The sequence below is a fragment of the Canis lupus genome, chromosome 28 (genome assembly GCF_011100685.1).
Source record: "Canis lupus familiaris isolate Mischka breed German Shepherd chromosome 28, alternate assembly UU_Cfam_GSD_1.0, whole genome shotgun sequence".
In the NCBI taxonomy this organism is placed as follows: Eukaryota; Metazoa; Chordata; class Mammalia; order Carnivora; family Canidae; genus Canis; species Canis lupus.
Genome location: NC_049249.1, coordinates 6,516,055 through 6,539,791, shown reverse-complemented (window position 1 = coordinate 6,539,791; position 23,737 = coordinate 6,516,055). Strand labels below are relative to the sequence as shown.

Below are 23,737 nucleotides of genomic sequence, written 5' to 3'. Positions count from 1 at the left end.
GTATATTCATTTTATGTTGGGTTGTTGTTTTGGTTTTCGGGAGTTTATGTTAAAGAGAATCAATTCTTTGCTGTACGTATTGCAAATATTCGTCAGTCTGCCATTTGTCTTTTTGTTGCAGACAGTTGGAAGCTGGATTTATCCATCCTTTCATTCATAGCTTCTGGGTTTTGTGTTACATCATCAGAAAGATGTTTTCTGTGCCCAGATTAGTAACATTGTTCTGCTTTTTTTCTTATAATTTGGTCTTTTCATTTTCTATCATAATGTATTTTTTAAAAAATTTTTATTTATTCATAAGAGACACACAGAGAGAGGCAGAGACATAGGCAAAGGGAGAAGCAGGCTCCATGCAGGAAGACCAATGTGGGACTTGATCCGGACACTCTGGGATCATGTCTTGAGCCAAAGGCAGATGCTCAACCGCTGAGCCAGCCAGGTGTCCCTATCATATTTTACTCACCTGAAATATTCTGGTGTAAGGAATAAGGCTTGGGTCTAACTTTATTTTTCCCAGATGAATGCTCAGTTATTGCAAGACCATTATGTTTCCCATGTTTCCAACAATTTCATAACATACCACCTTTATCACATACTCTGGATTGTGAGATCACTTCTAGGTTCTCTCTTCCACTCCACTGATTAGCTCATGTGTCAGGATTACTGTTTTATTAATAGTTTGAAAATACTTGTAATACATGATATGGCTAGTAGTCCTTCAGTATTTTTTTCTTAGATTTTTAGAAAAATATTTTATTTATTTGAGAGTGGGAGGGGGGCCCGAGGAAGAGAAACAGACTCCACGCGGAGCCCAACTCGGCTTGATCTCAGGACCCTGAAATCATGAACTGAGATGAAATCAGGAGTCAGGTGCTCAACCCACTGAGCCACGCAGGTGCCTCTTAGATTTTTTTTTTAATAAGAATCCTTGTATATTCATTTTTCCGTGGTAGCTTTAGAATCAGTTTGGTTTTCCACTCCATCAAAAAGTTGACTTGTAAACAAATACTGTGTAATTTCACTTATACATGGAATCTAAAAAACAAGTGAATAAACAAAAAGCAAAAACAGACCCATAGAGGACAAACTGATGGTTGCAGGAGGAGGTGGGGGGATGGGCAAAGCAGGTGAAAGGGAATGGGGGACGACTCCAGTTACAGAATGAATAAGTCACCAGTACAAAGGTAGAGCATACGGAATGTAGTCGATTGTACGTTAAGTGTGATAGATGGTATCTACACATGTGGTGTGCATGGCACAAGCTGACTTGTGTAATCACTGCTGTACACCTGAAACTAATGTTTACATCGTGTGTCAACTATGTTTCAATAAAAAAAAAAAGGCTTGATATGTTATTATGTCATGGTAAATTTATACATTAATCTAGGGAGAAACAAAATCTTTATAATATTGAATCTTTCTAAGAATAGCCCATATGGTATTCTTTTTGTGCTTATTTTGCCTCTAAGTAGCATTAAATATTTTTTAGGTATTATATATATTTTATTACAAATGGAGTAATTCCTTCCATTTCATCTCACAACTGCCTTTATACAAATAGGAAATCTACTACTTTCTGCTTATTTTGTACCTAACTCATCTTACTGAATTTTCTTACTGTAACAGTTTTTTCAGTTTTCTTTTTTCAGATACCGACTTTAAGTTTTCTTGTCTCCTGTAACATTTTTAACATATTCCCTTCTCTTGGCTAATAGTATCAGTTAGCTCCTTTAGAAGAGTGCTAACTAGTGATAATGGACTGGTTCTTGATTGATGTTTCTCCCATAAGCTGGAGGCTAGTTTTTGCTTAAATATAAAATTGACTGAAATACATATTATATGCAGTTTTTTTTTAATTTTTTTTTATTTATTTATGATAGTCACAGAGAGAGAGAGAGAGAGAGAGGCAGAGACACAGGCAGAGGGAGAAGCAGGCTCCATGCACCAGGGAGCCCGACGTGGGGTTCGATCCCGGGTCTCCAGGATCACACCCTGGGCCAAAGGCAGGCGCCAAACCGCTGCGCCACCCAGGGATCCCTATATGCAGTTTTTAATATAGTCTAAGTCCTTTGCCCTTTGTATGTGTTGCAAATATTTTCACTTTATGACTTGCCTCTTTATTTTCTTTACAGAGGTTATTAGATAAACAGATGTTCTTAATTTTAATATAGCTAAATTCATCATTCTTTTAGGGCTAGCATTCTTTAAAGCTCAGTTAAAAGTTCTTTTGTCATTCCAAGTCAGAAAGTCTTTCATAGTTTCTTCTAAACATTTAACATACTTTGCTTTTCATATGTGAGTACTACATAAAAATACATTTACAATTTTTGTATATGCATCCAAATAGATGTCATATAGGGAACCAGCTGTTCATTAACTGTTGAAAAGGTCCTCCTTTTCACATTCTCAGTAATGCTATCTCTTGTGTATATAAAAATCTCATCTATACTCTGTTCAGTTGCGTATATGAACTTATTCCTGCACCAATATTACATTTAGTTGCTACAGCATTAATTCTATTCTTGATTTCTTGATCTCCCCCCCCCCCCCCCCACACACACACCCCGAGCATCTAGCCTATTAGCCCTTTACAGGTATTTCCCACTTACCCTAGGTTCTGTTATTGCTTTTGGGGAAAAAAGTGCAGTTTGTCTGTTTTTTGAATTTCTATGGGAGTGTTCACTTTCTTTTTAAAATTTTTATTTTTATTTATGATAGTCACAGAGAGAGAGACAGAGAGAGAGAGAGAGAGAGAGGCAGAGACAGGCAGAGGGAGAAGCAGGCTCCATGCACCGGGAGCCCGACGTGGGATTTGATCCCGGGTCTCCAGGATCGCGCCCTGGGTCAAAGGCAGGCGCCAAACCGCTGCGCCACCCAGGGATCCCTCACTTTCTTTTTAAATCCTTTTTTCACCTTTACAATTTGATCTCCACCTTTAATGATTATCCTTAAGAACTTAATACGCACACTTAACAAACTCTGAAGTTCATCAACATTTTAAAGTTTCTCCTATCTTCCATATCATCAAGTAGTACATTCCACCTTGTTTTTTTATTAAAATTTTTTTTATTGGAATTCAATTTGCCAACATATAGTATAACACCCAGTGCTCATCCCGCCAAGTGCCCCCCTCAGTGCCCATCACCTAGTCACCCCAACCCACCTCCCCTTCCACTACCCCTTGTTCATTTCCCAGAGTTAAGTGTCTCTCATGTTTTGTCACCCTCACTGATATTTTCACTCATTTTTCTCTCCACCTTGTTTTTTTTTAAATTTTTATTTATTTATGATAGTCACAGAGAGAGAGAGAGAGAGAGAGAGAGAGAGAGAGAGGCAGAGGCAGAGACATAGGCAGAGGGAGAAGCAGGCTCCATGCACCGGGAGCCCGACGTGGGATTCAATCCCGGGTCTCCAGGATCGCGCCCTGGGCCAAAGGCAGGCGCTAAACCGCTGCGCCACCCAGGGATCCCTCCACCTTGTTTTTAAAACCTCAAATCAATTTTTTACTTTCACAGTATTTTTTTTAAAGATTTTATTTATTTATTCATGAGACACACAGAGAGACAGGCAGAGACACAGGCAGAGGGAGAAGCAGGCTCCATGACGGGAGCCCAATGTGGGACTCGATTTCAGGACCCCAGGATCATGCCCTGGGCCGAAGGCAGGTGCTAAACTGCTGAGCCACCCAGGGATCCCCACTTCCACAATATTTTTATAGACGCCTATTATAGTGTTTCATTTAAATAGATAAAATAGCCGTGATACAAAATTCAAAAGGAATAAAAGGATATACAGTGAAGGGACACCTGGGTGGCTGTCAGTTAAGCATCTGCCTTCAGCTCAGGTCATGATCTTAGAGTCTTGGGATTGAGCCCTGTGTCAGGCTCCCTGCTAGCTGGGAATCCGCTTTTCCCTCTCCCTCTGTTCCCTGCTCCCATACCGCTCATGCTTGCTCTTGCTCAAATAAATAAATAAAGTCTTAAAAAAAAAGAGAGAGAGATATACTGTGAAAAATCTTTAACACCTCTGTCCCCCCTGGCACCTCAGGTGTCTTCCCCCAACAGTTCATGTGTTTCCTGGAGGTATTTTATATATAAAGCAGCAAATGCATATTGTATTTTTTCCTTTTATATAACAGTAGAATATCGTATGTATTGGTAAACCTCGTTTTTTTCTTGCCTTTTTCATGTTATGTCTTGAAGATTATTCTCTACCAGTTAATAAAAAATGTATTGTTTTTACATGAGTATTTCAGTTTATCAGTTTCTTCATTCACCCTGCTTCTTGCATCTAAGTCCTTCCTTCTATTTTTTTAAATTCAGACAGAGAGAGAGAGAGGCAGAGACACAGGCAGAGGGAGAAGCAGGCTCCATGCAGGAAGCCTGACGTGGGACTTGATCCCGGGTCCCCAGGATCACACCCTGGGCTGCAGGTGGCGCTAAATCGCTGCGCCACTGGGGCTGCCCTAAGTCCTTCCTTCTAAACTCAACTTCTTTCCTAAAGAAAAATCTTATGTTCTTTCAGCAAAATCTGAAAACGTTTTTTTCATCCTCCTTTTTAAAGATTTTTTTAAAAAAAGATTTTATTTATTCATTCATGAGAGACACAGAGACATAGGCAGAAGGAGAAGCAGGCTCCGCTGCGCCACCCAGGGATCCCAATCTATGTGCTTTTATCAGTAATTTTCAAACTAAGATTCTAGGGCGTCTAAAGATTTACATACTTTAGATTTTGATTTTTAAAGATTTTATTTGAACACTGAAGGGATCAGTGGCTAATGATTCTTACTGTTTTAAAATTCTATGTCTTTGTGACAAGTGAGAACACTCAACCACTAGTCCTAAAGCATTCCAGGAAACAGTAATATTAGTTACAACAGGGCAGAGCCTGGGTGGCTCAGCGGTTTAGCGCCGCTTTTGGCCAAGGGCGTGATCCTGGAGACCAGGGATCAGGTTCCATGTTGGGCTCCCAGCATGGAGCCTGCTTCTCCCTCTACTTGTGTCTCTGCCCCCCTCTCTGTGTGTCTCTCATGAATAAATAAAATCTTAAAAAAAAAATCAGTTACAATAACCAGTTATTGCCAGGTACAGAATTTAGTGACACATTCAGAAAATCATTCAGTTCTCTCAACGACCCTAGGAGATGAGTACTATAAAGGTTATATAATTTAAGAGGCCACGGGATCCCTGGGTGGCGCAGCGGTTTGGCGCCTGCCTTTGGCCCAGGGCGCGATCCTGGAGACCCGGGATCGAGTCCCACGTCGGGCTTCCGGTGCATGGAGCCTGCTTCTCCCTCTGCCTGTGTCTCTGCCTCTCTCTCTCTCTCACTGTGTGCCTATCATAAATAAATAAAAAATTAAAAAAAAAAAAAAAAGAGGCCACACGGTGAAGGACAGAGCAAAATTCAAATCTAGATCTGACTCAAGAGCCCGATCAATTACTATATATTCACTCAACAAAAATTTGCTGAGGAAGTATTATGTGCTAAGTGAAGGGTATGGGGTTAACAAAAAACAGATGTTTTTCCTATTTCAAATTATCTGTGAGGGGCCAGATTTTTCTTCCTCTTAACTTCCAATTTGTTGCAGACCAATATTTTTGTTAAAGCAATTAAGAACACTGTAGCAATGTCAAATTGCTATAAAAGTTTCCTCTCAATTTTGTTTTCATCTCTCCATGGGCTGGTACCAAATAGTATGCAGACCAGCTCCCCCTGCAGGATGCTTCTTTGTGGCACTGCTCCACTGGCTGACAGTGGGGCGGGGGACTTTGTACAGATTTGTGTAACGGGGATGACAAGTGTGCGTGGATGACAAAGTAGAAAGATACTTCTGACAATGATGGCTTCTTTGTGGGGAGCAAGAATCTTCTAAAAGGGTGTCATTGAAACCAATATTACACTGTATGTTAACTAAAATTTAAATAAAAATTTGAGGAAAAAAAAGTATAATTAAGTATTTTAGGTCACAGTGTGCCTAAGCTAGTATTTATGAAAAGGAGGTGGTGGAGGGGTGGTGGTGTAGATGGAGCAGATAGAAAAGGCCATATTGCAGTCTAACTTTGTAAAAATCTGACCATTCAGGACATCTGGTTGGCTTAGTCAGTTAGAGTCTGCCTTTGGTTCATGTCATGATCTCAGGGTCCTGGGATCAAGCTCTGTGTTGGGTTCCCTGCTCATCAGGGAGCCTGTATCTCCCTCTAGCCTCTTCCCCCCCACTTGTGTTCTCTCTCTCTCTCAGATAAATAAAATCTTAAAAAAAAATGTTGAAAAAAATCTGACCATTCTCCTGGTGAAGATTGGGTACTACTACTACTACTACTACTTGCTTCCTCTAGTTCTCTAACAGGACAGGACAGTAAGTAAAGGACCAGTCAGGAATACTAATCATAAAAGTTTATGGAAATTTATTTACATGTTTTCTTTCCTCACTACCATGCAAACAATTGGATATCAGACAATGAAATGCTTAGGAACTAGCAAGCAAACACTTTAATAGTATCCTAACTGAAGCAGTAAGATAAAAGTTGCTGAAAAGTCTTTCAAAACCAAATGACGCGGCAGCTCCAGTGGCCTAGCGGTTTAGCACCGCCTTTGGCCTGGGGTGTGATCCTGGAGACCCGGGATCGAGTCCCACATCGGGCTCCCTGCATGGAGCCTGCTTTCCCCTCTGCCAGTGTCTCTGCCTCTCTTTCTCTGTCATGAATAAATAAATAAAATCTTAAAAAAAAAAAAAAAAAAAGCCAAATGACTCCTGGGTTATTTGCACCATTATTTTCTTATCATGGAAAGCAGAGAATTGGTCACACACCCACACAAACACTGAAACTTAAATCTAAAATACAGACATTACTATATTTCCTTTTAAGAGAAACAAATACCAACTGCTTTAAGATTTTAAAATTTATAAAGATTTATTTCAGGGGCACCTGGCTGGCTCAGTCGGTAGAGAATGCAATTCTTGATCTCGAGGTCATGAGTTCAAGCTCCAGGTTGGATCAAGAGCTTACTTAAAAAACAAACAAATAAAAGAAACAAAACAAAACAAAACAAAATTCAAGAAGACAGATTTCCCATTCCCAGGAATGAGCTTTAAGGTTTGCCAAAAGTTGTACTGGACTGATTAAACGTCTGAATAAAGGTTATATAATTTAAGAGGCCACGGGATCCCTGACTGATTCCCATTTTAAAACTACTTCCAAAAAAAAAAAAAACCTACTTCCATCTTAAAGCATCTGAGTAGGTTATGGTGATAACATTCAAAATTTCAAACTTTAAACTGCACTCTATCACTGTTAGACTCAGAACTACATTGTTTTCCTGCAATTGTGGTTTATTGTAATCTTAATCCATTTTCTCAAAGAACATTCAACACATTTATACTATTCCAGTAATTACCATGCTACCCAGAAAAACAAATAAACACTTTATTAAGAATTAAATGAGGGTATGGAATGTGATACAAGTAAGACACCCAAGATGGATATAATAGTACTATTCACACACAAAGTTAAATCTCACTTCAAAAAAAAAAAAAAATCACAAGACAAAAAAAAAAGCAATTCCATCATTATAAAGTAAGATATTTCATGCAAAAACTCCAAAAAATTACCAACGACCCCCCCCAAACCCCCCAAATTGCCAACAAACAAAAAGCTATCTGAAAATGTTGCCATGCTAACATATTAACCACAATGTAATCATTCATAGGAAAACAACACAGTAATTAAGCAATGGATTAGATGAAACAACACAAGCTGCAGTATCATAGTAAACTCAGGGATCTCAATGACTTTACGTGATAAGCAATTCCAGATTCACTTATAGGGGGAGTGGTATGGGCTCAATGTTGAGAGATAAGGTATGTAAATGTAAACTCCATTAACTCATCTCATTATCTTCTAATTATAAAATCTGGAAGCTTCCAGAATCTGAAAAATTATATAAAATTTGGCATACTTCATTTGCATTCCAAGAAATTACTTTAGGATCAAAACTGCAATTATTAGAAAGCTGTATAAAAGCACTTCAATATCAGAAATTAACCTGTGAAACATGATTTTCTAGCACTTTATGTACAAGTTACTGAAAAGAGCCAGATAATTTAGAGATGGAATAAAAATGTAAAACAAAAGTGAACTGGTACAGAGAGGGAAGGGGAACATTCTCACAGAGACTTAAGTCAATAAAAATCTTGCCTTGCCTCCTGAGGCAGTTAAAGTCAACAAACAGGCTGCCAAGCTATAATTCATGTCTCTGTGCCCAGAAGCTTTAGCCTATTTCATGGAAAAGATAGTTTTCCATTAAAAAACAGGAATGGTATTTTATGGGACAGCATTCCCCTCGACAGCTGCCCAACAAGCCTGTCACTATGTAGTGCACACATTAAGCATATTTCCAAGTGACTTGTGAATGTCACGATGAGGCTACCCAGGACCAGGAAGCACCATGTCACAGCACCTGCCCATTCAAATGACCTGGAGAGAACTGGGACACCTACATTTATTTCATGGTTCTGGGTTCAGCTTACCTATGGTATATAGATTGGCTGTAACAGTGACACCAAGGAAAAAGAACAAGAAAAAAATACTTAGGACAAAAAAATGGCCCACTCCCATTCACTCCCCCCACTCCCTCTAGATTTAGGGTAATTAGAACAGATTGGAAAATTATTCAGTATTACCCTTTTACCTCTGAAATGTAACTTCCTATTTACACTCCATGAAAAGAACACCATAATTGCTCAGTGGCAGGATTTAGCCTCTAAAACACCGAAGCACTTGCTCTAATTTTCACAAAACGAAATGAGAAAATTTTCCGATGTGAAACCTAGAGTTTGAGGACAGTAAAGAAGTGTCTTTAATAATCAGGATGTTCATAGAGGTCTTTGGAATGTGTCTTATACATACAAAGTTATCACAAATTGAATCCCCAGAGTATTCATGAAATAAGTTCTTCAGTGGGAAAGATTTCTAATGAGATAAATGCTTTTCCATCAGTAAATTAAATCTGATAAATCAGTTTTTCCCAACTGACAAAGTCTTTGCTAATAGCTCAATGAGCCTCTGGAATCAAATGTAAAGATCACTCAACCATGATGATGCAAGATGAAGTACAGATGTGCAGTACATATGAAAAAATGTGTAAACTGCTACAGTTCTAAAACAGTAGATTTATATTACAAAGCAATGTAAATAAATATTGGGCTAGTACAAAAGCTCTTATTTACAGTTTTACAAATGAAATTGTATTCAGTGTAAATGCTGTGTTTTAAAGAACACAGTACTGTATTAGTAAAATGAGTTCGGTTGAGGGGATTACAGTTTCTGTTAGAATCAATGCATAACACATAAAAGATTCAAGTTAACTTTGTTTATAATTTAGTACAGACAAACCCAGTTTAACCTGGAATGGCATCTGTTAAAGTGCTGAAAAACAGGAAATATTTAGAAAACAAACACTGTACACTATTAAAGCTTTATCAAGTCAGAATGTTAAACTTCTTTCACATTTTTTATCCTTTTGTCACAGGCTTGTGGACAAGATGATATTTCTCAGCAAAGGAGTAAAACTTAAGAGGCCACCAACTGCTTAGATGATTTTAGGTTCAGTGGACTTAGCTTCCTAAAACAACTATTTATCCATCAACCATACCTTCAGGCCTCATAATCTGGTAAGTAATTAAATATTCAGGATAAGCCTGGAAGAGAAAGATTAATTTAAATATTGGTAAACAAATTTTTGGAAGGTGATTTTACCACAAAGATTCCTAATCTTTACAGAAGAGGTTCTAAATTGGCGTGTGGATCAGAATCAACTAAGGGCATTTTCTCAAAATAGCCTTACCTTGTACTCCAATTCCTTTGGCTCTAAATCAGCAGGTCTAGGATGGTTACTAAACATGTGTTTGTTTTGAATAACTGAGGTGATCCTGCTACATATCATCAGTTCAGAACACTGCTCTAGAGATGCTTTTGACTGGCTCTGTGTCACTAAGAGCAAGAGGGAATTTCTGTATGCTTCTCTGTTACAGGCTATTAAATAAAGGATTCTGATTAATTATATTTTACAGAAGGTAAAAAGCAGAAAAAAGGTCAACTATAATTGGCAAAATCTGATTAAAGGCTGTAAGATATAATATTCTATCAGTGATATTTTCCCAGTTTTGATAATTTTAAGAGAATGTCCTTGTTTTTGGGAAATACACACTGAAGCATTTAAGGCTACACAAGCCTACAACTTCCTCCCAAGCAGTTAAGGAAAAAAAAAAATCCGTATTCACACACACAAGAGAGAGTGAGAAGATGTGAACATGAGGAAAATTTGCATAAAGAGTATAAGGGAATTCGCTATTATTTTTTTTTTTTTTTTTTTTTTTAAAGATTTTTTTTTTATTTATTTGTTCATGACAGTCACACAGAGAGAGAGAGAGAGAGGCAGAGACATAGGCAGAGGGAGAAGCAGGCTCCATGCAGGGAGCCCGACATGGGATTCGATCCCGGGTCTCCAGGATCGCGCCCTGGGCCAAAGGCAGGCGCCAAACCGCTGCGCCACCCAGGGATCCCATTCGCTATTATTTTTGTACTTTTCTGTAAATCTAAAATTATTTCCAAATATAAGTAAAAAAAAACCCCACAACTCAGTTATTAAGGCAGTATGTAAAAAAAAAAAAAAAAAAAAAAAAGGCAGTATGTGTTGTCAATTTAAGAGATGAGTAAGAAGGGGTTAAAATAGGGCTCTACATAATTTCTGAAGATGAACAAATAAAAACTAAATTACCTGTTCTCCTCTGTAAATAACATATTCAGCTAATGCTAGACCATTTACGCTGGGTCGACCAGTGACTGAGTGATGTCCTGGCGGAGAATGTGCCATTTTCATTGCACTGAACTGCAGGAAAGACTTTCCTAAGGTTACCCGGCAAAAGAGCAGCTGCCTATAACGTGAAAAGGAAAAGATCTCCCTAATGACAAGGCAGTACATGGCAGTTTTATTTCTGTACACTGTGTAAGTTTTTAAAAATCTATTTATACATAAACACAATTATTTTTGTCATTTCATCCTTAAAAGAACTTTGTAAGAATGTCTTGTACTACTCTAATGAATTTGCCACTTTAATTCTTATTTTAACTATATAAACTGAAAATTAACTACCTTATAGAGATGGATGCTCTGCTATCTTGTTTGTACCCAGCAAAAGCACAAACCACAGCCCAAGTGGGAAGAAGGAATTTTAAGGGGCTCCCATAAAGTAGCTTGCAAAGCTGGACATTTATCCAACTAAATGGATAAATCAAGTCTAGTTGATTCCACCTTCAAAATATATTTGAAATTCATTCTCTTAATTCTATTGCTACCTTTGGTTCAAATCACCAAAATTTTCACTTGGATGGGAACAATGGCCTCCAAACTTCTCTTCCTATTTCTCCTCTAATTCCTAGCTAAATTGTTTTCCATCCAAGCAACAGTTATTTAGAAAAAAACAACCCAACACATAAAACATTAATCAAATCACGTCACTTTTCTGCTTAAAACCTTGTAAAGGCTTGTATGTGGAAGAAAACCCACATAAAACCCAAATTCCTTACAATGGTTCCAAATTCTCTAATCTTACCTTGTGTTCATCGTGCATCAGGAACATTAATTTTCTTTCTTCACACAGGCCAACTTTCTTAACCCCATAGCCCTCATAAACACTGTTTCCTTTACCATAGAGAATGGTATTCATTGTCATTCTTCAACTGGTTAACACTCATTTCTTTAGGTTTCAGCTGACATGTTGGTTCTATTTGAAGAACTTCCCTTCCCAGAAGTTTAAGTAGAATACTCTCCCAATCTCCTTTGGCCTATGGCTGTCCTTCCTTATTTCCAATGAAACTTTTTTTTTTTTAATTACTTCATGGTTTCTCTTTTTTGCTTTTTAGAGGAGAAAAGGAGATTTTGGTGAACCAGTTGATTCTGTTCTCCAAAGAAGAAAGGTCATCTAAACTTTTTTATTCTTATTTTTTTTAACTTTTTTATTCTTAATATGCCTGCTGGAAACCTTAGCATTTCTAATAGATTTCTATTATAGTCACAATCAGTGCTGTGATAATCCAAATACAAAGGTCTTAAGTTAATAAGCTTATTTCCAGAAAATCAACCATTCTGTTCTAAAGACAGTTTACAAGAGGTACTAAAATACTGCTTATTATAATCACAACTATTTTAACTAAGAGTTAAAGAGGTCAAGTGCTCGGAACTTTTACCTACAGATAATAAAGCAGCAGAGTTCAATTTATAGAATCTCAAGAAATTATAAGCTTTTAACCTGTCCAATTAATTTATGATCTAAAACAGAAGTAGATGGGAGTTCATGTTCAAAAAGGCTGACTTTAGGCACCTGCACAAGTCTAAGTTAAAGGGGAAAACAACAAGAGTAATATACAAACAGACCTTGTTTTTCTCCAAGGCTACAGTTCTTTACCTTGGTAACCTTTCAAAATCAGCTGGGAAGACTTAAAAAATCCTAATATCCAGATCAATTATAAGAGAATCTCTGAGGGTGGGACATAGGGCAGCAGTTTTCAAAGCTCCCCAGGTAATTCCAATGTGTCACTAAGGCTGAGACTACGGCTCTAGGGCTTTCTTCCAGATCAGTGATCAGAAATATCAGTATCACCTGAGAACTTGGTAGAAATTCAAGTTCTGGGGCTTCATCTCAGACCTACTAAATCAGCAATCGAGTAGGTAGGGCTTAGGAATCTGTTTTAGCAAGCCCTCTTAGTGATTCTCATCTTTGCTAATGTTTGATGAAGACTGCTCTAGATTTTTATTAGCAGTGCCCTAACTATAGAATAAATCTCAATATTAATTTTACTCAATTTTTTAAATGGCAAAAGATAATTTATATTTACCTATGAGGAGTTTATTAATTAGGGGCAAATTACCTGAATGATTTTAACAACGGGGTTATTAGATCAGGGTAACTAAAAGTGGGGAAAGACATGCTTTTTAAAAGGGATTGATGTGTTTCATTAAACTTTTCAAGTGGTAATATCACAAATTGAGGATTAGGATCATATCACAATGGAAGAGAGACTCCTGGGACGCCTGGGTGGCTCAGGGGTTGAACGTCTGCCTTCAGCTCAGGGCGTGATCCTGGAGACCAGGGATCGAGTCCCACATCAGGCTCCCTGCATGGAGCCTGCGTCTCCCTCTGCCTATGTCTCTCATGAATAAATAAATAAAATCTTAAAAAAAAAAAAAAAAGAGAGAGAGAGACTCCTGCATGCATTGCTACGAAATAATTAGGCTTGTCAAGTAATGCTGTTGTACATTCATATATATATTATATATAAACACTTTATATATAATATATATATAAACACTTTTTTTTTTTTTTTTGAATAATGGGGGTAGGTAGAGGGCGAGGGAGACAGAGAATCTTAAGCAGGCTCCACAGCATGGAGCCTGACCCGGGGCTTGATCTCACAACCCTGAAATCATGACTTAAGCCAAAATCAAGAGTCAGATGCTTAACCAACTGAGCCACGTAGGTGCCCCTTGAATACGACATTTTTAAAGAGTCCACAGTCCTATAATATTTAAGGCCCATGATAAAATCTCTCATGCCTAATGATATTTTTTACTACATACATATTCTTTAAAGCAGCAGGTGTTCTAATGCTTAAATGTTATATAGGTCAAGTGCTCAGAACTGTGCTTGGCCCATATAGATTATTTAATAAATACTAGCTATTATTACAACTGGTGAAAGGCCAAAAGCAAGCTGAAACATGCCTAGCTTGGATCCCTAAAATTGTCCAGGATGATGCCTTTCTCCTCAAATATAAAACCAGTTCCTATAAAATAAAATTCTTATCAAAATAAGTAAGAACAAGTAATCTCTTACCTGTGGCAAACATAACAAGATCTGTCTTTGTGAACTGGACACCCAGTACCTCCTCCAATTCCATAGACATACTGATTGCTTTTGGAAGAGTTTTCAGCAAAATAAATCCCAGCTCCAAACATGCCACCTATGTAGGCATGTCTTTCATCGAAGCCTTTGTGGATAATTGCATTCACAAAGGGAGATCCTAAAATACATGTAGATGGGTAACAATTTAAAAAAAAATTTTTTTTAAAGATTTTACTTATGTATATCAGAGAGAGAGAGAGAGAGAGAGAGAGAGAGGCAGAGACACAGGCAGAGGGAGAAGCAAGCTCCAAGCTGGGAGCCCGATGTGGGACTCAATCCCGGGACTACAGGATCATGCCCTGGGCCAAAGGCAGGTGCCAAACCACTGAGCCACCCAAGGAGCCCCTAAAATTATTTTAGAAGAAAAATAAATGAAATCCTTTTTGAAGTGCAATTCTTAAACATACACACACGACCACCACAATAAAGAATATAAAAAAAAACAAGGATAACAAGTTAACTGTCAGCTAGCTTAAGCTTTTAGAATAACTACTTTAGAAGCACTATTTCTAATAAGGTGGTGGATCAGATGCCAAAAAGGAAGACACATACAAATCCAACTAGAAAAAAGATCATTTGAAATATCAATGCCAAAGTTACCAAATTCCAGACCCCAAATCCATACAAATCCAGAACCAAGAGTCTCATAATACACCTCATATAGCAAGGCTGAATGCAATTAAGTCTTAAAATGACACTCATGTCTGTGTACATTTTCTAGATATTAAAAGTGGCCAAAGTGGTCTTTTCATGTTCATACTTTCTCTCTCTCTTTTTAAGATTTATTTATTTGAGGGGGGTGGGGAAAGCAGGAATGTCAGTGTGGGAGCAGGTGTGTGTGGTGGTGGTGGGGGCATGAGATGGGCAGGGGGAGAGGGAGTCTTTTTTTTTTGGGGGGGGGGGAGAGTGAGTCTTAAGCAGACTCTGCACAGAGCCCTACACGGGGCTTGATTTCACCACCCTGAGGTCACAAACTGAGCCAAAACCAAGAGTGGAATACTTAACTCACTGTGCCACCAAGGTACCCTTGTTCATTCTCTTTTTTATACCTCTCTTCTCCCTTCCTTCCACTTCTCTGCTTTTCATCGCATCACACCAGATTCTATCTGAAAAAGTGCATTCTTCCATTCTCTGCACACTGACTACTTTCTCCCCTCTTCCTTGCATCTGTGACAAGGAGAGCTTAGCCAATGGGTAGGAGGTAGCCAAGGGAACCAGGCCAGAGAGTAGGGTGATGGCTCTGGGAAAAGCCAGTATCATAGTTAACTGAGCCATCAAGCCCAGTGTCCCTATTCATAAAGGGACAGGAAAATGCACTGAATTCCACTTTACAGAAATACTGAATAGAATCATTTCTTTGAATTAATTTGGAAAAAACAAAATAACTTATACTATAAAATAGAAAAATTCACTATAGCCATCAAGTCAGTACATAAATAATATACTCTGGGCCAAGGGATTATCAAAATGATTTTTTAAGTTTCAGAATGAGAAATACCATTTAGATATTACGCACCAATTCAGTCTGCTATAAGCCATTCTTTCAGGGGATTGTGAAATTTAAATGCTGTGTTTTTAGCCTTTTTTTTTTTTAAATATTTTATTTATTTATTCACGAGAGACACAGAGACGCAGAGGGAGAAGCAGGTTCCCTGCAGGGAGCCTGATGTGGGACTCAATCCTAGGACTTTGGGATCATGACCTGAGCCAAAGGCAGACGCTCAACCACTGAGCCACCCAGGTACCCCTAAATGCTGTGTTTTATAGAAGTGTACAGGTCTCTAAAGTTTTCTGCAATCAAGGCCAACTGGAAAAACAGATGGAAGCGACTATGTGCTTGAAGACTTGATGAACACTCTATTAATATCTATATTCATCTTTGCTATAAATTTCAAAGATGAGGGGTGCCTGGGTGGCTCAATCAGTTACACATCCAACTCTTGATCTTAACTCAGATCTTGGGTCTTGGGGTTGTGGGTTGAGGGTCCACAGTGAGCTTCCGATGGGCATGGAGACTACTTAGAAAAAAAAAAGGCAGACAGACCAATCAACATATATTAGTTTGCAATATATATATATATAAAAAAATCAGAAAATTTCAAGAATAAATAATGGTGCTCTCAATTCTACAGAAGTTCTCAGAAAGTTCCCTAGGTCAATGACAATGGCTCTTTTTTTAAAAAAAGAATTTATTTTTAAATTTTTTAAAAGTAATCTCCACCCCTAAAATGGGGCTTGAACTCATAAAACCAAGATGTACAATGGCACGCTCAATCACCTGAGTCAGCCAGGCACTTCTGACAATGGCTCTTTTAACAGAATGACGTTAAATGTAGTTTTGACACTCAGAATTAAAGGCAGAATAGGATGTGTATGGTCGGGGATCCCTGGGTGGCGCAGTGGTTTAGCGCCTGCCTTTGGCCCAGGGCGCGATCCTGGAGACCCGGGATCGAATCCCACGTCGGGCTCCCGGTGCATGGAGCCTGCTTCTCCCTCTGCCTGTGTCTCTGCCTCTCTCTCTCTCTCTCTGTGACTATCATAAATAAAAATTAAAAAAAAAAAAAAAAAAAAAAAAGGATGTGTATGGTCTTCTGAGGTGATTTTCAGACCTCATTTCATCTTACTTTATTTATTAATTTTTTTTTTGGAGAGAGAATCTTTTTTTTTTTTTTTTTTTTTAGAAAGAGAGAATCTTAAGCAGACTCCACACTCAGTGCAGGCAGAGCCCAACGCAGAGCTTGATCTCCTAAGATCCTGACCTGAGCCAAAAATCAAGAGTCAGATGCTTAACTGACTGAGCCACCCAGGCACCCCTCAGACCTTAATTTCAATTCAATCAATTAGTTAAACGTAAAGCACACCATTTTTCAGAGTGATCATATGCAAAATCTATATAAAAAAAAAAGGAAAATATTAAGTCAACATTCCCATTTCTGTACTTTGCCCTTATTGTAATCCCATTTATAAACAATCCATTACATTTGTAAAATATACAAATTCAAAAGAGGTTGGAAATACAAATATAAATGTAACATTTATAGAAATATTTATTTTTTTAAAAAATGGCATGAGAAATATACAGACTCATTATTTCATATGTGACAAAAAAATTATGTAGAAGAGGATGGTGATAGGGTAGGGTAAGAATCTTTTTTTTTTTTTTTTTAAAGTAGGCTCCATACCTAATGTATGATTTGAACTCAGAACCCTGAGACGAAGAGTGGCATGCTCTACCTACTGAGCTAGCATGTGTCCTGGGGAAAAGGAATCTTACCATGAAATAGCATTCTTTCATTTGCATGGTTGTGGTTTTCTTCAGAAACTTCTTTTCTCCTGTGTGTATATCTTTCCCATAATTTCTTGTTACAAACTTTCTGAATCTATAAAGAGATCAGAATAATCAAAATCTTTATGTCATAATTACTTACCTATTTGTTCATCTTAGCCAAAATGGGCCACATAGCCTGTAGAGAGGCAAAACTTTTTTCTGAAATGTAAACTATGTTTTATTTTAGTCAACTAAAAATACTTGGTCTCAAATATAAAGTTAGAAATATAGCTACATGTGGAAGTCAAAAATGTCCATGAGAAAAAAAGCTACTTATTGCCTTAAGTGAAGGTCAAGAGTACCATTAATTGACTAAAATACTCCCATTCTAATTTAGAATTATTACTAAAACATCTCCAAATCAGTATGTTAAGTTCTGTATGTAAGTATTTAGAAGAGAACAGTATCATTCACCTCACACTGCTTTATCTGGCACACCAAAAAACACCATTCTAACACATACATAAAGAGACACACTACTACTCCCTCTACCCTTCCCTAAGCCTCCAATTCCTAAAGTTTTTGTCTTGAGAAGAGTTAGAAGAGTTGAGAAGAGATGGATGTTGGTATCATTTGGAGTATTCCTAGGATCAAAATTCACAATCCTAGAGCTGTTTCTTGGCTGTGTTTGAAGGTGTTACAGCCCCCTGCTGGTCCCAGAGCACATCGGAGGGAGTGGTTTTAGTCTTGCCTGAAAAAAACTGAAAATACTGCCACAGATGTAATCAAGGAACTCAACTGACAGAGATCTCATTTATGTTAAAAAAAAAAAAAAAGTTTTATCATTGAAAAATTAAATATTGCATTAAAATCTTTACAGAGAAAAGTGCTTTTTGTTTTTTTGTTTTTTTTTTAAGATTTTATTTATTTATTCATGAGAGACAGAGAGGCAGAGACACAGGCAGAGGGAGAAGCAGGCTCCATGCAGAGAACCCGACGTGGGACTCGATCCTGGGTCTCCAGGATCATGCCCTGGGTTGACGGCAGCGCTAAACCGCTGAGCCACCAGGGCTGCTCAAAAAGTGCTTTTCTTAATTTTAAACTATTTTGAAAATCAAAAACATTCTCTCCTGCCCTCACCCTTAACAAACCTCTATACACTTTGTTACTGCTTGCAGATAATGTAGACTTGATTGAAATTTGCCTCTAATTTTAAGTGTTCATGAATGGAAATCTCAAGATGTAATTCTTGTCATACTATGATACAAATAAAAAGGAGCTTCCAAAAGTAGATTCCTTTATCTGAATAATGTGTGCTTTTATTTTATTTTATTTATTTATTTTTTTTTAATTTTTTATTTATTCATGATAGGCACACAGTGAGAGAGAGAGAGGCAGAGACACAGGCAGAGGGAGAAGCAGGCTCCATGCACCGGGAGCCTGACGTGGGATTCGATCCCGGATCTCCAGGATCGCGCCCTGGGCCAAAGGCAGGCGCCAAACCACTGCGCCACCCAGGGATCCCATGTGTGCTTTAATTTTAAATCATCTAATAGTATGAACATAACCATCTCGACGAATAGTTTTAGTATTCAGTAACTCTAAAATATGATCTAATATTAAACATAAGTTCTTCTGAAATAGTAATATAAAACACATGAAAGATTTGATACTGTTGATTTTTTAAGTGGATTTCCTTGTTTTTCTTTTTAAAGATTTTATTTATTTGAGAAAGAATGAGAGAGAGATAGCACAAGCAAGGGAGAGGAAGAAGCAGGCTCCCTGCAATAGTAAGAGGGGCTCCATCCCGGGACCCCAGGATATGATCTGAGACCAAGGCAGAAGCTTAACCAACTGAGCCACAGAGGCACCCTGATACTGTTCACTTTTGAGTTTAAAATTCAAGTATTATAAAGATACTTGCCATACTTTTTTTTTTAACGATTTTATTTATTTACTCATGAGACACAGAGAGAGAGAGAGAGAGAGAGAGAGAGAGAGAGAGAGAGAGGCAGAGACACAAGCAGAGGGAGAAGCAGGCTCCATGCAGGGAGCCCGATGTGGGACTCGATCCTGGGTCTCCAGGATCACGCCCTGGGCCGAAGGCGGCGCTAAACCGCTGAGCCATCTGGGCTGCCCCACTTGCCACAGTTTAATTCTAACCATCTTATCTTAGAATTATTAAGAATGTAGTTAACAAAAATATTTATGCATCTCAAGTAGAGTGTGCATTCTGCTTGCTGTAGTTCTCAAGAAAAATACAGCAAAGTTGGAAAAGACCCAGAAAAGAATACCTGGGTTCAAGAAAAAGAACAGGACTCTCTCTCTTTTTTTTAAAAGGTTTTATTTATTCATGAATGACACACAGAGAGAGAAGCAGACACAGGCAGAGTGAGAAGCAGGCTCCACGCAGGGAGCCCGATGCAGGACCTGATCCCGGGACTCCAGGATCACGCCCTGGGCCGAAGGCAGGTGCTAAACGGCTGAGCCACCCAGGGATCCCTAGGACTCTCATTTGAATGACTTAAAAAATATTTTTTTAAAGACTGTTTTTGGCAAAGATGAAGATATAGAGGGAGTACTGCTAAAATTAAAAAAAAAAAACATGATATGGATGGGGACTCACAGAAACCTGGAGTTAGGAGCAAGACAAGACAAAAAAAAAAAAAGAAAAAAGAAAAAAGAAAGCATGGTGTAAATATAAAGATGGAGGCCTTTCTTGAGCCACAAAAAAATTCAACTTTGTTATAACAGCGTACCTTAGTATATGTGCTGTCGAAGCGAGCACTTTAACAGAGTACCTTAATAGTAGTTTATATATTTAAAGGCCTAAACCTACAGGATTTATCATTTATCATTATTCAAAGATAAAGCATAACCTCTAAACTTGAATATGTTCAGCAAGGGCTGAATTATTCATTATGAAAACAGCACCTCCCCTCAAAAGCAAAAACAAAAACAAAAAACAAACAAAAAACAAAAAACAAAAAAATAGTACAAGGATTTTTGAGAATCTTTTTTTTTAATTTTTAAAAAGATTTTTATTTATTCATTTGAGAGAGACAGAGAGAGCACAAGCAGGGGGAGAGGCAGAGGAGAGAGAGAAGGAGAAGCAGACTCCCCAGTGAGCTGGGAGCCTGATGTGGGGCTCGATTCCCGGGCTTGGAGATTATGACCTGAGCTGAAGGCAGATGCTTAACCATCTGAGCCACTCAGGCATCCTGATTTTGAGAATCTTAACCTTCCAAGGATACAATTGTCCCCCAAATATCCCCTGATGCTCTGTCAAAGACTTAATAGGTTAGACAGATCATTGTATTCTTATGAAAGTTAAATATTGTTTCAGGCTTGAAAAAACTATGGTCTCAGAAAACTTTATTTTCACTATCTTATTACCTTGAGAATATTGTATCTGTTGAAGATTCCACCTGCATGACCTCCATCTCTGTGCTCTCGGACTGTACTTTGCATCTGATGGAAAAATATGTCAAATATATGTGTATTAACTTTTGTTTTTTTCTGATATGGGGAACATGCTTTTTGACTCTTATGATTGTATTTTTGAGAATACAAAATGAGATTTTAATATTTTTGTTGTTTAAGGAATAGGAGTTCTGTAAGTTCACAAGTACTATTTTCTAGAGATAGCTATTAGCTAATTAGCTAGCAATCTGAAAATAATATTTATAGGTGAAAATTATTATTTTTTTTTTAGGTGAAAATTATTTAATGCAAACTAAAGGAAGAAAGAAACAGATGCACAGCTGAGTTAAACATACAAAGTTAATCACCTAAAAGCTAAAAAATACCCAATCATTTATTTGTTCCCATTCATGCTGCCCTAATAAAGCACAATTTATATTTCATTAAGAGCTGGAGTTTCTTAAATTTTAGAACTCAGTCCTACTCAACTTTTTATCTCTGTGTTCCTCACACATATAGGTTATGTGTTCTTCAAAGTGTAAGGCACTATTCAAAGATTTCAGTGGATTCAAGAGTTTTGTGGAAAGCAAGCTGGAAGAAAACTTTCCTGGATAAGTAGAATCCACATATTCTGGGTCTTGTGTGAGGTACTGGGCTTTGTAATTGCTTTCATGAAGGGAGGGAAATATTGGCACTCCCCTCCCCCCCCACCTGCCCCATGACAGTAAACTCTTTCTTCTCCAACAGAATTCTGGGTTAGTATTAACTGTAGTACTGAACCAAGTTACTGGAATTAAAGTTTATTGAGGAAGTGTACCTTCAATGCTGATTTTGAAGGTTTTCTAGGTGGTACAGAGTTAGGGACAATTAAAAAACCCTATTACATTTTTAAGATCTGGAAAGGTCTAGGAAGTTTAGCTACTAAACCCAACATTCATTTAAGGTATATGAACATACCTCTTCCTCCACAGACTGAAACTCTTTATCATCAGGAGATAGATCTATGAGAATTGTTCCACTTCCAGAGGTGTTCAGAGTTAAGTATGGGTTAAGACCTAGCAAATGAAATTTGAAGGTAAAAAAACATGCCAAAAAACCTCTCCAATTAACACCAACCAAAAACAGCCACTTGATTTATCTGATGCTTACTACTGATTTTTAAAAACTTTTGATTTTGGACTAATTTGGATTTTCAGGAAGGCTGAGATCATACAGAGAGTTCCTGTGTACCTTTCAGTCAACCTCCTAACATCACCATTAAGAACATTAATGCTCCTCCAATGTTACCATTTTATATAGAGCCACAGTACATATATCACACTTATTAAATTACAGACTATTTTGGATTTCACTAGTTTTTCCCACTAATGTCCTTTTTCTGTTCTAGGATCCAAACCAGAACACCACACTGCATTTAGACTACTAATTTTAACCTGACAAGTTCTAATATTTCAGAAGATGTTTTTATTCTTTATCTCTTATCCTTAAGGAGTTTGTCACACATTTCTTCTTCACATTTCCTTCACTAATGATACAGCCCTCTCAGCATCTAGTCTCTTTAATTTTTGTACATATGAGGAAGGATTATGACAGAAACTTGTGTAGCCTCAGGTAATTTTTTTTTTTTAAGATTTTGTTTATTCACTCATGAGAGACACAAAGAGAGAGGCAGAGACACAGGCAGAGGGAGGAGCAGGCTCCATGCAGGGAGCCCGACGCGGGACTCGATCCGGGGTCTCCAGGATCATGCCCGGGCTGAAGGCGGCGCTAAACCACTGAGCCACCAGGGCTGCCCGCCTCAGGTATTTTGAATCATCCCAGAATGAGTATTCCATAAAAGTTACTAACTAATGAATGCTTATTCTAACCCATTATAGTCTTTAATTCAGCAATGAATATTGTGTTTTCTGAATATCAATGGTCAAGATAACTATATTTTGTACCTTTACTCTCACAAAAGCTTTTGAAATGGAATCTTTGACAGAATTTTCTAATTTCTTTGGTATACCTGTAACCTCTCCTTCAGTCTTTACAAGATTTCTGAGTCTCTGCTATTTTTCCAGGTAGGGATGAAATCCATTATTGTTGGGTCAGTGCATGGCAGCTTGCCTCTGGAATGTAAAAGCACTAACCTAGTTCTGAGTTTTGGTCTGAATAACACGACTGCTATCAACATGCTTAACTGATACAAACTTATAGGTATGACTCGATTACAGTACTTACAGAAGTATGGAGACTTAAAAAGGGGAATATTTCAGAGACTAAAGACTTAATAGAGTAAAGACTATAACACATGCTTGACTAAAGCATCTGTGTACCATCCCAAGATGTTTTATCTGTGCTCAAAGATGGAGGACAAGTAATCTACTGATTTGATGCACTGAATGATAGCTAGGGCTAAGCCAGCAAAATGAGACTGTTAGAAGACTTCCACTAGATCCACTTTACAAATTAGGTATAACACAGGTATAGAATCCTGGCTTCAAATGAAGACAAGAAAGGTTAATTTTATGTAGGCAAGTGACCCTGATGTGCTATAGCAGTCATTCTGTCTCGTAACAATTCTCCTCCATGAAGGAATGAATGGTCCTTTACAATTGCAGCTGGATAAGCAAAATGACTCCTGACCAGAGGTGGCATGGAGTTACGTATCTCTGCCATTTGGTGGTAAGGTATCTGTTTCTGCCAATGTTTCCTGAGCCTTTCAATACAGTTTTAATAACTGTATCCCAGACACTGTATGTTTAATGAACAAACATTGCCTGATTTCCTTTTTTTAAAAAAATATTTTATTTATTCATGAGAGACACAGAGAGGGAGAGAGAGGCAGAGTCACAGGCAGAGGGAGAAGCAGGTTCCACGCAGGGAGCCCAACACAGGACTCGTTCCTGGGTTTCCAGGATCACGCCCTGGGCTGAAGGCAGCACTAAACCGCTGAGCCACCCAGGCTGCCCAACCTGATTTCCTTTTTAACCTGCCTCTTTCTAAATGGTCCTTGTTATTCCAGTAGTCCATTGAAATTTCTATCCTAGGGATGCCTGGGTGGCTCAGGGGTTGAGCGTCTGCCTTTGGCTTAGGGCGTGATC

At 38.0% G+C, this 23,737-nt stretch overlaps 1 protein-coding gene across 1 annotated transcript in view; it reads right to left on the bottom strand.

Annotated features, from left to right (window-relative positions):
* Window positions 1-7,312: 7,312 nt before the first annotated feature.
* The window catches only part of TNKS2 (tankyrase 2), a 68,686-nt gene continuing 52,261 nt past the window's right edge, over window positions 7,313-23,737 (bottom strand). The window contains exons 22-27 of the mRNA XM_038578184.1: window positions 21,609-21,706; window positions 20,625-20,699; window positions 17,235-17,340; window positions 13,892-14,078; window positions 10,777-10,933; window positions 7,313-9,697 (exon numbers count right to left, since the gene is read on the bottom strand). Of these exons, the coding sequence (XP_038434112.1) occupies window positions 9,635-9,697; window positions 10,777-10,933; window positions 13,892-14,078; window positions 17,235-17,340; window positions 20,625-20,699; window positions 21,609-21,706 (686 nt within the window). The 3' untranslated portion in view covers window positions 7,313-9,634. The remainder of the gene's footprint in view (window positions 9,698-10,776; window positions 10,934-13,891; window positions 14,079-17,234; window positions 17,341-20,624; window positions 20,700-21,608; window positions 21,707-23,737) is intronic.